At 46.5% G+C, this 16,273-nt stretch overlaps 1 protein-coding gene across 3 annotated transcripts in view; it reads left to right on the plus strand.

The window, feature by feature from the left end:
- SMOC1 (SPARC related modular calcium binding 1) overlaps positions 1 to 16,273 on the plus strand; it is a 172,362-nt gene that overhangs the window by 116,151 nt on the left and 39,938 nt on the right. For 2 of the 3 annotated variants that reach the window (XM_008248569.4, XM_008248570.4), the window contains exons 6-7: positions 7,267 to 7,356; positions 9,270 to 9,350. In XM_008248569.4, the coding sequence (XP_008246791.2) occupies positions 7,267 to 7,356; positions 9,270 to 9,350 (171 nt within the window). The remainder of the gene's footprint in view (positions 1 to 7,266; positions 7,357 to 9,269; positions 9,351 to 16,273) is intronic. The other variant, XM_008248571.4, reaches the window with a different exon arrangement.

The raw sequence follows: 16,273 nt of genomic DNA on the forward strand, positions 1-16,273 counted from the left end.
AACATCTTACCAAAGTATATATACAGAAGGCAAATGAGCACAAGAGAAGAGGTTCAACATCACTGGACACAGGAAATGCAAATAAAGACCATGGTAAGATATCGCTCCATACCTACCAGATGAATTAAAATAAAAAATAGCGATAATACCAAATGTTAGTGAGGCTGCAGAGAAAGTGAACTTCTCATATATTGCTGGTAAGAATGTAAAATGCTAAGAACTCTGGAAAATACTTTGTAAGTTTGTTTAAAAAAAAAAAAAAAAAAACCTAGGTGCAGACTTTGTGGCATAGCAGGTTAACCTACCGCCTACGATGCTTGGATCCCATATGGGCACTGGATTGTGCCCCAGCTGCTTCATTTCTCATCCAGCTCCTGGCAAATTTGGGAAAAGCCGCAAAAGATGGCCCAAGTGCTTGGGCTCCCACCAGCAATGTGGTGACCCCTGGCTTCGACCTGGCCCAGCCCTGTCTGTTGCAGCCACTTGGGGAGTGAGCCAATAGATGAAAGATTTGTCTTTTTCTTTCCCTCTCTCTCTGTAACTCTGACTTCCAAATAAATAAATAAATCTTAAAAAATAAACTAAACATAAATTTACCATAATCTAATAGTTGTAACCCTGAAAGTTTATTTCAGAGAAATAAAAAGTTATGTCCACACAAAAACTGGTGAGTAGCAGCTTTATCTGTCATAGCCAAAACAATGGAAACTATCTAAATAGTGGATGAAACAAATGATGGTCCATCCGTACCACAGAGATAGCTGAACAAGAAGCTGTTGACACATGCAGCTACCCGGATGCTGTCACAGGCATCAGGCAAAGTAAAAGGAAGATCATACATCAAAAGGTCATCTATAACATTATCCATTCACATGTCATTCTAGGACTGACACAGTTAGAGAGATGGGAAACAGATTGGTGGATGCCAGTTGTGTTGGATGGAGTGAAGGAGGAGAAGTGTTGAGGAGAAAGGATAGCACAAGGGAGATCTTTGTGATGATGGGATCATTCTGCATCGATTGTGTTGGTGGTTTCATGACACTGTGTAGAGCTACACACACACACACACACACACACGCATATGTAATTGCATGCAAAGCTAGTGGAGTTTGGGGCAAGTGTTTGGCCTAGTGCTCAAGATGCCTGAATCCTACATCGGAGTGCCTGGATTTAATACCTGGCCCCATCTCCTGATTCCAGCTTCCTGCCAATACAGACCAGGGTGGGAGGCTATAATGATGGCTCAAGCAAGATTGAATTTCTGGCTGTCAGCTCCTGACCCAGCCCATGCTATTGAGGACAACTGGGGAGTGAACCAGTGGATAGGAGTTCTCTGTGTGTGTGTCTCTCTGCTTCTCAAATTAGTTAATTGATTATTAATTAAAAACAATAACCAGTGGACTCTGAATAAGGCCCATGGTTATACCAACTTCCTGACTCTGATGCAGTAGTAGTGTTACCTACATATTGCTATATGACCTATGTAATTATGTTAACCCTTGGGAGAAACAGGATAAAGGGTACACAGAGCCTCTCTGTATTATTTTTATAACTTCCTGTGAGTCTACAGTCATGTCAAAACAGAGTTAAAAGCATGAGCGGAACCTTCTGTGGGGACCCAGCCCTCAACCCAGTCTACTGCTGCCAGTGCCTGCCTCTCCCCTCCCACCTGGGTCACCCTTTTCCCGCACCTCCTGGTTTTGTTCTTCCTGGGGGAACCTAGAGCTTGAGGACATGGGGAGCTGTTTGCAAAAAGCTGGCATGAAGGTTGTTTTCACTCAGGGGAGGGAGTGAGCAGATGTGTAAACAGAAGGGTGGACATTGCCCTCGTGTTCTGGAAAGGAGCTGAAGTGCCCAGGTCCCTTCCGCTGTCACAGGTCAGGTGGATCACAGGCCATACCTGGGCCTCGCTGGTCACAGGACGTGCGTCTCAGGCAACTCTGAGTCTGATGAGCATCCCACCTGCTGCTGGTGTGATGCAGGGACTTTTGCACACAGGCGCGTGGGTATCTCCCTCTGGAACCCAGAATAAGTCACCTTGATTCCACACTGGGCCCCGACTCACATGTTGGATGGGAAGGGTGTCAATGTGGTCCCCTCATTTTACCAGGTTGAAGTGCAACTCCTTGTCTTTGAAAAAAGGTGGACAGTGGCGACCTAGAAGAATATGATGGTGGCTTGCCAGGGATGGCTGTGGTTTCGAAGGGTCTACTTGGAATTATTGAGAGCTTCTCCAAACCTCGGGATGGGGGTGGTGGTTTCTTTTTCCCTCATTCTCCAAGGCTCCTCCATCTCGGAGACCCCAAGAGATGCCATTAATACGGATTCCTCCTCTGGCCCCTTTGACACACTTGCTTTTGAAGGACCTGGAAGAGAAAGCTCTTTGTTTGTGGTCAGAATAAACTCATTGTACACCCAAACAATTAACTCCTCAATGGACTTGCCAGCCCCTTGAAAGGGCTGGCCCTGCGTCCCTGGACCTCTCCGGCTCTATTCAGTGCCTTAAGCACACCAATGTTTTTGGGGTTTTGTTTTGTTTTGTTTGTTATTCTGAAAAGTCTTTCCCTGAGAATAGTCAGAGCGGATCAACATTGTCCTCAGCCCCGCATTTATCTCCCCTAGCCAGCGAACGTCAATCAGGAATCAAAAAGCCAAACAGAGGAGGCTTTGAACAGTGTCATCGGGGGTCGAAGTGACTTCCAGCTGTCTGTGCGTGGGCCAGGCCTCCTCGCAGGGCAAGGAATTGTGCTGTCACACAAGCCCACTGTCTGTATAGGCTCCCAGAGCCCTTGCAGGGGCCGCGACTTTCTGGGCCTGCACCTGCGAGGACAAGGCCTGGTGGGGGCTGGGGAATCTTGGAAGGACAAACGCCAAGGCTCTGGGTCTGGGCAGTTTCCAGAGCTGCTTCGCTGCTGTTGAGGCCTTGAGCAAATCACTGCTTGTGTTGAAACTCAGTTATTTTTTTTATCTGTGTGGCGATATCCTCTGCCTTGATGGTGGTGAGAATAGATGTGGAGAGCCACCTGCCAGGAGCGGAGCACGGCAAAATGTTTATTGTGTATTATGTTTATTACATTTATTATGTTTATTACATTTATTGTTAATCTTGACATCATCCTTGAGAAATTCTTTCAAGTTTACCTTCTTTCTTTATTTCAGTGTTTCCAGATTTACTTCTGTTTCTCTTGCCCTGGTGTTTTTTTTTTTTTTTTTTTTAAACTAGCCTTTGAATTGATTGTTCTGGGAGCTCTGTCTCCTTTAGTCTGGGAGAGCATTATGGTATTAAAGAGAAATAAAGCCTTCCTGTTTGAGGTCCAGAAGAATCACCAAGAATCAGCATCAGGCACCAAATCGTCATATGTATCTGTGTAAACTAAGATTCAGATATCTTTCATTCAAATATGTGTGAGAGCCCCCCCCCCCACACCGTGTAAGGGGTTTCTGTTCCCTGATGGTTACTTGTGATAACCTTAAAACCCTCTCCTTTTTGTTTTAACGGCTTTATTAAAGGATAATTTACTTACCATAAAATTTGCTCAATATGGAATTTAGTAATTTATAGAGCCATGCAGCCATCGCCAGAGAACATTTCCACCATCCCCAAAAGAAACCTGGAGCCCAGTTACGATTGCACCCCACTCCTAGCCCAGCCCCAGAAAATCAGTCAGAGATCAGTCCTCTGCCCCAGTAGGTTCCCCTTCCCTAGACGTTCCATATGAATGCGACTGGATGCCACGGAGCAGTTGCCTCTGGCTTCTGAGCTTCACCTAGCACAGTGTTTATGAGGTTCTTCGTATACTGTCATTTCTTTTAATTTCTGAATAGTATTCCTGGATGAATACTTCACAGTGCGCCAATCCATAGCTGCCAGGTGTTTAGATTGCTTTCCGTGTGAGGCATTTGGAATACTGCTATGACTATTTGTATCCCTGTCTTTGTGTGGACACCTTTTTATTGCCCCTGGAGAGATTTCTAGGAGTGCGACTTTTGGGTTGACTGGTAAGTTTATGTTTAGCTTTTGAAAGAAATTTCTAGACACTTCCAAAGTGTCTGCCCAATTTTATGTTCCCACCAGTGATGGAGGAAGGTTCCAGTTTCTCCACATCCTTGCCAACACTTGATGTTATCTATGTTTTTGATGGTGAGCATTCCAGTGGGTGGTTAGTTATATCTCACTGTGGTTCTACTTTGTCTCTCCCTAACAACTAATGATGTTGAGCACGTGTCATGTATTTATGTATCCGTAAATCTTCTTGGGAGAAATGTGTATTAAAATAGTTTTCCCATTTTAAAGGTAAGGCTGTTTGTCATCTTACTGGGTTTATAATTTAATTTTAAAGCTTTGATTAGATTTCATTTTATAAATCCAAATTTGAACATAAGCAGTTGAGTAAGATGGCTAAGACTTGTGGAATTATATACTCCCTTTAGTAGGTCTTTAAAGGCTTTTACACCTACACAATGTCCTGGAACTTGGGAGGCAGGCATCTTTCATCTTTTATGTTGCTGCCCAGAAAAGTAAACTGAGGGGTTTGGGTTACCCAGCTTATTGGATGTAAAGCAGGAATCGGTGTGATCCCACTTGAGACTGTGGGGCCAGGAGCACATAGAGAACTTTACTCTCTCTCTCCAGGGCCTGGTGTGGGGCCTGGGGCTGCTCCAAGGCTTGCCTGGAAGCAGAACTGATGTGGACCTTGGACCCAGGCCCTGGACCTCTGCTGGGGAGAAGAGGTGTGCTTATTTGCTGGGTCAGAAGCCAGGTGTCCAGGTGCCCGGAGATGATGGCTAGAGGGCCCTGTTGGCTTTGGCCTGGCCTCCTGGCCGTTGGGCCTGCTGGATATCACAGGTGGCTCCTGGCAGCAGGGCGTCTTGTCTTTTCTCACTTCGTAAAGATTTCTACCTCGGGCCTCCCTGTGGCAGAGCAGCTGTATCTTGTGACCCTCGGTGACCCTACCCTGCAGGAGGACTCCCTCTCTGTAGGTGGCTTCGTGCTCCCTGGGCTTCCATGCCTGCAGCTGGGCATGCTGTGGAAGTCAACACCTGCAGAGTGAGGGCTTCCCTAGGAAACTACCGTGATCTCCTGGAGCACCGACCTCCGATGCTGATGGCTGGGCCAGAAGGGTATCTGGATGATAGGAGCAAAAGGCGGGATGTTTTCAGTTATCTTGTTCCAGAGAGACACACAGCTTTTGAAATACAGGAGGATTTTAATGTCTATACTGAATGTTAAAATATTGCATAAGCCATTTCGCAACAAAGTTCTCACCGTTGTCTGTCTTGAGATATTTGAGTTCTCACTTGTCCTTTGTAAGCCTGTAAGACTCCTAAGACGAAGCCAGCCAGGGTGGAGGGCTGAGCATACTGTGCTGGGTTATTTACGCTGTGAACTCTGCATCCGGCAGGAGCAACCAAGTGTGCCTTGCAGCTGCCAAAAGACTCCATTCAGTGGCTCCTTGAATTCAATGGAAAGAGGTGTTAATGGAGTCGGGGAAGTGATGCGATTTTAAAAATGATATTGTGTGGCTCTGCTGTGTGTATCCCTCCTCAGTGACCTCCAGATCAAACTCACACAGTCTGGCATCTAAAGGTGCCTGCTCTGGACTCCAGTTTGAGGCAAATAAGATATCCAGCTTAGTCACCCCTCTGTGGATGCTACACCTCTCTCCTGGGGATGATTGTCAGTTCAGGATCACTGGGTCCGCTTGGAGAGCTGGGTCTTGGTGTCAGCCAATGATACTTTCACATGATTGTTAGGTTGTTCGCCTCTGCCTCCAGCCAGGGTTGGAGTTTCTACAGCTCTTGAATCTTAAGATCCCGGTGAGATCTTGAGTCAAGAAAGATTGATTCATCTTACCCCTTCCAGATAAGATGCAGGGTGGTCAGCCAGAGGCACCGGGAGGGATGTTACTGACCATCTCCGACTGCCAACAGAGTCTACTTGAGAACTTGCATTCTCCATAAATAGTTCCGTTCCCAAGACCTCCGAGGGGGGAGTGGGCTGGGAAGAGGACGATGGTGAGATCATCAAACCTTCTGGGACAACAGTAACAATAGTGCTCTCCTTCTCCGCTCCTAACCCTGAGGGAGAAAACAGAGGGAAATCTCTAAGCCGGGTTTTCTCAAGATGGGTGAAGATCCCCGCTCTCAGCCTTCACCAAGGGGTGAAATTGTTTCTCGATGGATGGGAGAAAATTTACTCTTCACACACAAAGCATGCACACGTGCACATGCACAGACACACACACTCACACACATCACGTGAGATGATGCAGCTTAGCTGTCATATGGAAATTTCGTTAGGGAGGTGATCAGGAAAAAAATTGTCTACAGAATGCCTCTTATAAGTACAATAATGGAAAAGAAGATTGGGAACCGTGCTTTAAGTTGAGGTTTTTGGGGCCTTAGTGACAGTAATTCAGAGTCCTGGGAGGCCTATAAACAAAGGCCATGCTAATTCTGACCTGCAGAGGTCCCTGCTCTGCAGAGAGCTGTCAAAGTGCTGGAGTGGTAAGCATTAGAACTTTGTTACTGAGAACTCTCTGCTCCCACCACCTGTGTCAGAAATTTCAAAGCAAGCGTAGGGAATAGCTGCAATTTCCCATTTTGCTTGCCTGCACCTTGTACTAGGAGTTGGGGTGCATGCTGTTCCGTTGCCAGAAAGGTTCGAAGGATTCCTGAACCTCTTCAGTTCATCATGCTGGACCGAGATTGGTCATTCCTACCTTCTCATCCTCTTTAGGTGAGGGTGGAGAAACAGCTGGAGTTTGGAAAGGAATAGCACCCAAGTCTCTCGTTTGTCTTAAGCTCGTTTCAATCAAGGAAACTAGAAAAATATTCTGAGTTGACCCCTTTCATAAGAGGCAGGAACAGAACTGGGGACATCAGAATTTGATACCCTAAAATTGTCAACCTTACTCTAACAAGCTTGGCTGGAGCTCAGGGCTGCTGGGGAAGGTACCTCCTCCCGGCTCTCCTGTGGGGAGCAACAGGGCTGACAGAGTCACACCAGTGTCCTCCGACTTCAGAGAAGGGGTCCCCAAAGCCGTGAAAACTGGCTTGCTTTTTGTTCTGTCCCCTGGGAGGGTGTGCGCACAACTGGAATTGTTCTATTGTTGGTGTTTCTCTGTGGGTTTTCTTTCTTTCTTATTCTTGCCTCCTTTCTTTTCTCTTCTTTGGATTCTTCACTGGGCCTTGGCCGGGCCATGTACAAACCCCAACCATTCAACAGTGCTGGAGAGTAGATAGTATTTACCTCAATAATGGTAGTCTCTTTTCGCTTTTTTTTAACCCTCAATTCAGATGACGGATCAAAGCCGACACCCACGATGGAGACCCAGCCGGTGTTTGATGGAGATGGTAAGCCCTTGATTTACTCCAAGGTCTCGTTTTCCCACCCATTTTCAGGTTTGGGAGAGGTCTTAACTTTGGATATTTGCTTAAGCTTTATTATTATTATTATTCATTTTTTTAAATTTCAGATTTTCTCAGTGTAAGTTGGGTTGTTTTAAGCTTTTAACAAATGTAAATTCTCCAAGGTATGGAGACGCTCTCCACTTCTGGGAAGGTCCTCCATTCTCTCCTGGCTTCCTGACTTTCTCCCCATGTCCAACATCAACACAACCTGGACAGACCCTGTGAACTGCCAAGGTCATGTCCAGGAATGTCCCTTTAGTAAATGAATCAACACTTACATGTCTAGCACTGTGCAAGGTCCCTGGGGATGAAAAGGAAGTCTATGAATGTCAGCCTTCGCTCTTATCATGCTGGCAACTGTTACAGAGCTTAATGTGCTGAATTCTACGATTTTGATAGTTTTTAATGACTTCTTTATTTGTTTGAAAGTCAGAGTTACAGAAAGAGAGGGAGAAAGAGAGAGAGAGAGCTTCAGTCCACTGGTTCACTCCCCAGATGGCTGCAATGGCCAGGGCTGGGCCAAGTAGAAGCCAGGAGCCAGCCTGGCTGTTGTGCCCACCTAGGGAATGAACCAGTAGATGGAAGATCTTCTCTCTCTCTCTCTTTCTTTCTCTCTCTCTCTCTCTAAATCTGCTTTTCAAATAAATAAATAAATCTTTTTTTTTTCCTTAAAATACATTTGGGAGGGAAGAAATCCTGGGTTAAGGGAAATAGTGCATGACTGGTGGCAAAATAAAGGCTGGAGGCCCCTGGACAGCTGTGGAGCGGACAGAAAGGACAGGCTGAGCTGCTCAGGGCCTGTATTCTTGAGTGTATGTGACTGAGCATCCCAGATCTCCATGGGGAGGAGCAGGAAGTTGGCAGAGTGAGGTCTCTTAAAAATCTAAGCACAAGGTGTAGCTCTTGGTGTGAGATGCAGCAAACTTTCAGCAGCTCTTAGCTCAGTGCATCTGGGCCTGCACCTTGAGACTGGACAGAGAAGCAGGAGGAGAAAAACAGGTTATGCCATGGTTAGTCCCATGGCCGGGGATGTCCCTAGCGTGGCTCAGCTTTGGGGACAAGGATTGATATGTGAGCCATCTTTGCCACTGGCTCCTTTGGTGGAGTATTTGTATGTTTGTGCTTGCAAGTGCAAATGTCTGTGTGATCCACAAAGGTCATTGGAGCGGGGAGTGGAGACCATGTCATTGTGGGAGACCTCCCCAACACCCTCACTGAAGATCTTGTCACCCCAAAGTATGTTCAGCGTCATTTGCTACATGCCCTCCTTACTGGGTACCCAAGTCCAGAGAGGGCCTGAGGCACCCGGAGCGCCCTGGAAGCGGCACGCATCTCTGTTCCGTGACAGGTTGTCAGAAGGGGGTTGACACCGCGACAGGCCTGCTCGTCTCTGCCCTGTCTGAGGCAGAGTCCCAGCATGATGAATCTGCTGTGGCTCAGCTGTTTCCTCTAGAATGGTCGCTGTGGTTGGTTTGGCGGTCATTTGTTGATTTATCCCCTTTAAATCTTCTCCCAGGGAAGCAACTGAGAGGGACTTGGCTTGGCCCATGTCCCTCCCATCCTGGGATAATATTTTTGTTCCTGGATGGAGTGGCTTGGTGCCTCTGCACTCTGACCACTCTGCCTCCCCACACAGGATGCTCTGGTTGGCTCCTAGGAGCTGGTGGGGAGACGAGCTTCCGTCATGAGGAAGGGAGAGGGCGTTGGGACAGGGTGGATGTGGAATGAGATAGCTGAAGCTTTGGTGCCTCAGGCTTTTTATAAAAGCTATAAAAATAAGTCTGGGTTATATACCATGTCAATACTTCTCTGTGCTCACACCTTTTTTCTTTCCTTTTATTTTTATATTTTTTCAGAAATCACCGCTCCCACTCTATGGATTAAACACTTGGTGATCAAGGACTCCAAAATGAACAACACCAACATAAGAAATTCAGGTAACAACCATCCTTGGATTAGATGTGTACCCAGTATGTGCCTGGTTGCCCCACGGCGACCTATCCTATGGGTTTGAGCAAGCCATTGGATCAGTCTCGTCTTCACTTTCTACACCTATCAAGTAAGGAGACTGAATGGGCTAATCCCTTATAATTTTAATTATCTTTGGTTATCATCACAGGGATCATCTTTCATGAGTAGTTGATCCTTTTAGCTGAAAAGTTTTGACTGTATATTTTAATTTTTGATTTACTTTCTATATGCCAGTCAGAAGAGTTTGAAAGAAGAATGGCTAGCACAAAGAAGTTGGACCTCAAGTCTAGAGAGACCTGTTGGTATGCATATCCAAGGCTCTAAGTAACTGCTTACAGTGATGCCTTTTCTTGTCTGATCTTCGGGGAGCTTGCGAGTAAGGTTAGGGTTTTTTTTTTTTTAAGATTTATTTATTTATTTGAAAGGCAGAGTTACAGAGAGGTAGAGGAAGAGACAGAGAGAGGGAGAGAGAGAGAGAGAGAGAGGTCTTCCATCCACTGGTTCACTCCCCAAATGGCTGCAACGGCTGGGCTGAGCCAATCTGAAGCCAAGAGCCAGGAGCTTCTTCCAGGTCTCCCACATGGGTGCAGGGACCCAAGGACTTGGGCCATCTTCTACTGCTTTCCCAGGCCATAGCAGAGAGCTGGATTGGAAGAGGAGCAGTCAGGACTCGAACTGGTGCCTATATGGGATGCCAGCTCCACAGGAAGTGGCTTTATCCGCTACACCACAGCACCAGCCCGGAGGTTAGGTTTTGACTCTGACTGAAATCTCTGTAGAAAGGTAATGATAATAGAGCTTATTTATTATGGATACAGACCAAAGTCATTAACATTCACTTACTATCAATTAAGATGCAATGTTCATAAACAAGAAAATGTGTTAACAAATCAAATCTGGGTTTCTATCAGGGAGGATTTCTTTCTACAGCTCAAGACTTCGTTGTGAGAAATATTACTAGGCATAATTTATGCCTGGTTATTGAATTTAACCATATAATATTTTCCTTATAGCTGGTAAAGACTAGGAACAAAGGGGCTTTGAATGGAGAGGCAGTTTTACATGGCCGTTAATGAATTGCACTGTCATCCCCGCGCCCCCCACACCCTGCCTTAGGTTTTTCCTGTGTTCCATCTCTGCCCTACAGGTGGCGGTATGGGGGCTGGAGTGCTGGGGCTGATCTAGATCCAGGTGTGAATCATGTGGCATTTTGAATTTCTCTGTGACTTAGTACCTCTCCATGTGTCTCGTTCACTGATAAAAGCTGAAAGTTCGGGATGGGGGTGGTGGTAGAAGGAAATCATGGGAATTCCCTTGGCTCACAATCTTTGGTGGAAAAGGGCAGTGATTAAAGCATAGACTGGGAATTGGGAAAACTGGGGTTTGTATTTTGGTTCCAACACTTAGTGAATGACCCCTGTCAGTTCAATCTCATCTATAAAATGGGATTATGGTCTCTCCCTCAAGAGACTGTGGTCAAAGGTTGGCTAAGTCAATGTCAATATGGTACTTAATAAATGCCTGGCTTAATGATAGTCTGTGCATGTTAAATTTTAAGTCTATCGATGTATTAATCATCACTGTTGGTAGGAATAAGGGGGTGTTAATTTTAGCACTTATTGTGGGAGTTTTTCAATCAGGAAAGAATTGATGATTGTGGACCCAAGTGGAGGCATCTGGTAGGCAGTCTCCTTAGGACCTCCCTCCACACTCTCCTCACTCCTAGGCAAATAGGATAAGAGAGAGAGAGAGGTGGTTTGGTGCCTATAGTATCTGGTGCTGGAAGGAACATTTGGAAATGGTCTCCCTAGGGGCCGGTGTGGTGGCACACTAGGTTAATCCTCCACCTGTGGCATCGGCATCCCAAATGGATGCCGGGTTCTAGTCCCGGTTGCTCCTCTTCCAGTCCAGCTCTCTGCTGTGGCCTGGGAGGCCGTGGAGGATGGCCCAAGTGCTTGGGACCCTGCACCCACATGGCCATTTGGCGTAGCTCTGGCCATAGCGGCCATTTGGGGAGTGAATCAACGGAACGAAGACCTTTCTCTCTCTCTCTCACTGTCTGTAACTCTACCTGTCAAATAAAAAAAAAAAGAAAGAAAATGGTCTCCCTAGTTCCTGAAACTCTGGAAGACTGCCGAGTCCCAGAGAGAGGGATAATCCTCATTCCGTGATTACATGGTAGACATGGAAGTGAACTTTCTGAATTGTGCAGCACCTGATTGAGAATAGGGTCATGGTGGGAAATGGTTTCCAGGCAGGTATAGCCACTTCTTCTTATTGGGGTGGCACAGTCGTGTTAACTTTTCCCCAGTTGACCCAAGTTATGTCTGGATGGTTAATGTGCAGGACAGGACAGCTGGGAGAGAACTAACAATCCCCCTGGGAGGAATTGACACCAGGACCAATTACTAGGTATTGATAACTTAGAACTGTCCGAATGAACTGGGACATCCTCCATCATCATCAGCTGATAATGCTGCTGAGTGCCTGTCAACCTTTTTGAGGTGATTGTATGGAAAAGGTGTCCTACCACAAAGGCATATAGCAAGGGTTGGCAGATGACAGCCTGCCCATTTTTGCAGATAACGTTTTATTGGAACACAGCCACAACCACTTATCTACATATTGTCCATAGCTGGGTTTTTTTGTTTGGTTGGTTGGTTGGTTTCAACCATGAGAGTAGAGAGAAATAATTGTGACAGAGCCTGGATGGCCTGAAAAGCTTAAAATATAAAAGTACATAAAAATGTTCATGGAAAAATAGAATTAAAAGATAAGTTTGGGTCCAAAAAATATTTAAAATTCAGGCAATGAGTATGATGAAAAAGAAGCTTTGGATGGGAGTGTGTAGGTGGTTGTCTTACCCAAATCTTTGGCATCTTGTCGACCAAGCAGAAGTAGGGCTGTAGCTCCTGGGATGTTTCCTGATAGGACCAAGTACACCTGTATCAGCACAAGAATTCTCGAGACGCCTCTCAAAGCTCTTCACCATCTCACATACACCTTTTTCAAGCTTTGCTAACCTGTTCTGTGCATGCTCTCATGGATGAGTTGCCAAGGAAGCAGCCTGAGGCTTGGCTTTCATAGGCAGAAGGGTTGGGAATCTTTGCCTATGGAATGGCAAATGCATGGACTTTGCCTTTTTTTTTTTTTTTTTTTGACAGGCAGAGTTAGACAGTGAGGGAGAGAGAGAGAAGAGAGAAAGGTCTTCCTTTTTCCGTTGGCTCACCCCACAAAGTGGCCGCTACAGCCAGTGTGTTGCGGCTGGTGCGCTGCGTTGATCTGAAGCCAGGAGCCAGGTGCTTCCTCCTGGTCTCCCATGTGGGTGCAGGGCCCAAAGACCTGGGCCATCCTCCACTGCCTTCCCGGGCCACAGCAGAGAGCTGGACTGGAAGAGGAGCAACCAGGACAGGACCGGCGCCCCAACCGGGACTAGAACCCTGGGTGCTAGTGCCGCAGGCGGAGGATTAGCCTAGTGAGCCGTGGCGCCAGCCTTTTGCCTTTCATTTTTAAAATTTGTTGCTTTTCATTTAAAAAAGAATTTTTTTCTCCTTTGAAAGGCAGAGTTACACACACATAAACAGAGAAATCTTCCATCCACTGGTTCACGCCCCCAATGGCCATAATCGCCAGGGCTGGGCTAGGCTGAAACCAAGAACCGAGAACTCCATCTGGATCTCCAAAATGGGTGGCCAGAGCCTTAGCACTTGGAGCATCATCTACTGCCTTCCCAGGTGCATTAGCAGGAAGCTGGATCAGAAGTGGAGCAGCCAGGGCATATACCACATTCATATGAGACGCTGGATTCATTGGCAGTGGTTAACTGATTGTGCCACAACACTGGCCCCAGACAAACCTTTCAATTTGGCTTCCAATGCTAGCTTCCTTCGGAGGTTTGGTGAGCTTGGGGAAGTTAAATTCCTTGAGCTTAGATTTCCTAATAAGAGGGTGCTTCAGCAAGTTCATGGAAAATGGAATTAAAAGATAAATTTTCTTTGGTGCAAAAAGTGTTTGAAATCCACGCACATGTGAGGTTATGAAAACTCTGTGTTATGAAAAAGCTATGCATGGATTTAAAAAGTTTTTTGCACTAAGATAAACATAGCTTTTTTTTTTTTCTTTTTTTTTTTGACAGACAGAGTGGACAGTGAGAGAGAGAGACAGAGAGAGAGAAAGGTCTTCCTTTTGCCATTGGTTCACCCTCCAATGGCTACCGCAGCCAGTGCACTGTGGCCGGCGCATCGCGCTGATCCAAAGGCAGGAGCCAGGTGCTTCTCCTGGTCTCCCATGCGGGTGCAGGGCCCAAGGACTTGGGCCATCCTCCACTGCACTCCCGGGCCATAGCAGAGAGCTGGCCTGGAAGAGGGGCAACCGGGACAGAATCCGGCACCCCAACCAGGACTAGAACCCAGTGTGCTGGCGCCGCAAGGCAGAGGATTAGCCTAGTGAGCTGCGGTGCCGGCCTAAACATAGCTTTTAACTTTGTTGTTTCACAAACTTCTTTAAGTATCTTAGTATGTAAAAGAAAGTGATTAGAGGGGTCAGCACTTGGTTAATCCTCCACCTGCGGTGCTGGCATCCCATATGGGCGCCGGGTTCTAGTACTGGTTGCATCCTCTTCCAGTCCAGCTCTCTGCTGTGGCCTTGGAAGGCAGTGGAGGATAGCCCAAGTGCTTGGGTCCCTGCACCTGCATGGGAGACCAGGAGGAGGCACCTGGCACCTGGCTCCTAGCTCTTGGCTTCAGATCAGCGCAGCGCTGGCTGTGGCGGCCATTTGTGGAGTGAACTAATGGAAGGAAGACCTTTCTGTCTCTCTCTCTCACTGTCTATGACTCTACCAGTCAAATAATAAAAAAAAAAAGTGATTAGTGTCCTGTAGCATTTTTTTTTTTGAGGATTTAATGATAATGATAGATATACAATACATGGCACATATTAGTTGTACTATAAATTAGTTTTTAAAAATCCTATAAGAATGACTATTTTTTTAAAAAATTATTTATTTACTTATTTATTTTAAAGGCAGAGAGAGAGAGAGAGAGAGAGAGAGAGATCCTCTATCCGCTGGTTCACTTCCCACATGGCTGCAATAGCCAGGGCTGGGCCAGGCAGAAGCCCAAAGTCAGGAGCTCCATCCAGGTCTCCCCACAGAGGGGACAGGGACTCAAGCACTCGAGTCATCTTTGCCTGTGTTCTCAGGTGCATTAGCAGGAAGCTAGGTTAGAAACGGAGCAGCTGGGACTCAAATCAGTGCTCGTATGGGATGTTGGCGTCACGGGCAGCAGCTTAACCTGCTGCACCACAATACCAACCGCAAGAATTTCTGCTCTTGATGGAATATCTTAATGTAACGTGTTAGCCAATTTTCACATTATTGCATTTGATTTAATGAGAAGCTCGCTAGACTTTAACACTAACTCAAGTCTGGGCACCTGGCTCTGGCAAGGCCCTGAATCTGTGATCAAACACCTGAGACTGTTTTCCATTAGAGTTTGATGGACGCTTCCGGGTTCAGGTGCGCTTCAGCTGCCTGTAAGGAGAGGCTGGCATTGGAGAGAGATTGCTTCTTCTCAGCTGACTCTCAGAGGAAAAAGAAGATCCCAGCTTCTTTTACACCCCAAACATCCTTTTTCACACTCAGACCCTGTGACGCCAGGTTTGTTTTCTGGCCTGGGGACTGTTGATGTTGGAAAGGTTCCACTGGGCAGCTGCAGTTTTGCAATAACATGACACACAGGCCTGCAGACATATCCAGTCTCTTTGCCTCCTCCTGGAAGCTTCGGTCCTTGTTTTTAAGGCTTCGTCGTGGGTTCAATGTGGTCAGTGCTGCCCTTGGAGTTCTTGGCAGGTTCAGCAGTGACAGGTCGGCTTCTCTGGTCTTCTCTTCTCTTCTCACCTCTGCTGCACCCTTCCTCTCTTGCCTTTTCACTGCCCTGGCAATTCTTTTCATATCCAAGGAGATGATGTACCTGAGCAGCTAACACTTTGAACTTGATAGCAGCATCCTTTCACAGATACGCGTTGGCCAGAACTTCTGTGCAGCTTCCATAAGGAAATATGAACTCCTGCTGAGTTTTGTACCCGAAGCTAGTTACCAAGGCGTTTCTTAATATACCTAGAGTGTAAGATATTTTTAAAACCATTTTTTTTCAACAAGAGGGTAAAGAGATGAAATAAATGAGAATTAGACTTCATATAATTCTTCATTGCATACCCCATGGCTTCCAATCTGACTATATGCAGACACTTTCTTACAGCTGTGATTTATATGTCTTTTTGTTTCTGCCCAACAAAATTCTCCCCTGGGAAAATGTGATCTCTCGAGAAACAAGGTCATACAAGCCTTAGCTCTTCTCTTTGTGCAGCTTGTAATGCTACCAGGGCCTACAGCCCAATTTCCCTCTGCGCCGGGGGGTCAAGAGTTAAAGTTAGCTCTTGTAGCCTCTAGTGGAGAGATTTGACTTCCCTGTCTGCCTCCCTGTCTCTTCTTGCTTTTATCCCTGTCTTTCCTAGTTAACTTCCTTCATATATGGTCAGGGATTTCAAGAAGGTTCTAGAACCTGAGCCTGTGATTTCAGTGCAAAAAGATCATGCCTTCCTTTTTTTTTTTTTTTTTCTTTTTTTTTGGACAGGCAGAGTTAGACAGTGAGAGAGAGAGACAGAGAAAAAGGTCTTCCTTCCGTTGGTTCACTCCCCAAATGGTTGCCACGGCCAGCATGCTGCGCCGATCCAAAGCCAGGAGCCAGGTACTTCCTCCCAGTCTTCCATTCGGGTGCAGTTACCAAGGCGTGTGTGCCCTCCCGGGCCACAGCAGAGAGCTGGACTGGAAGAGGAGCAACCGGGACAGGATCCGGTGCCCCAACCGGGACTAGAACCTGGGGTGCTGGCG

The sequence above is a fragment of the Oryctolagus cuniculus genome, chromosome 20, assembly GCF_964237555.1.
Source record: "Oryctolagus cuniculus chromosome 20, mOryCun1.1, whole genome shotgun sequence".
In the NCBI taxonomy this organism is placed as follows: Eukaryota; Metazoa; Chordata; class Mammalia; order Lagomorpha; family Leporidae; genus Oryctolagus; species Oryctolagus cuniculus.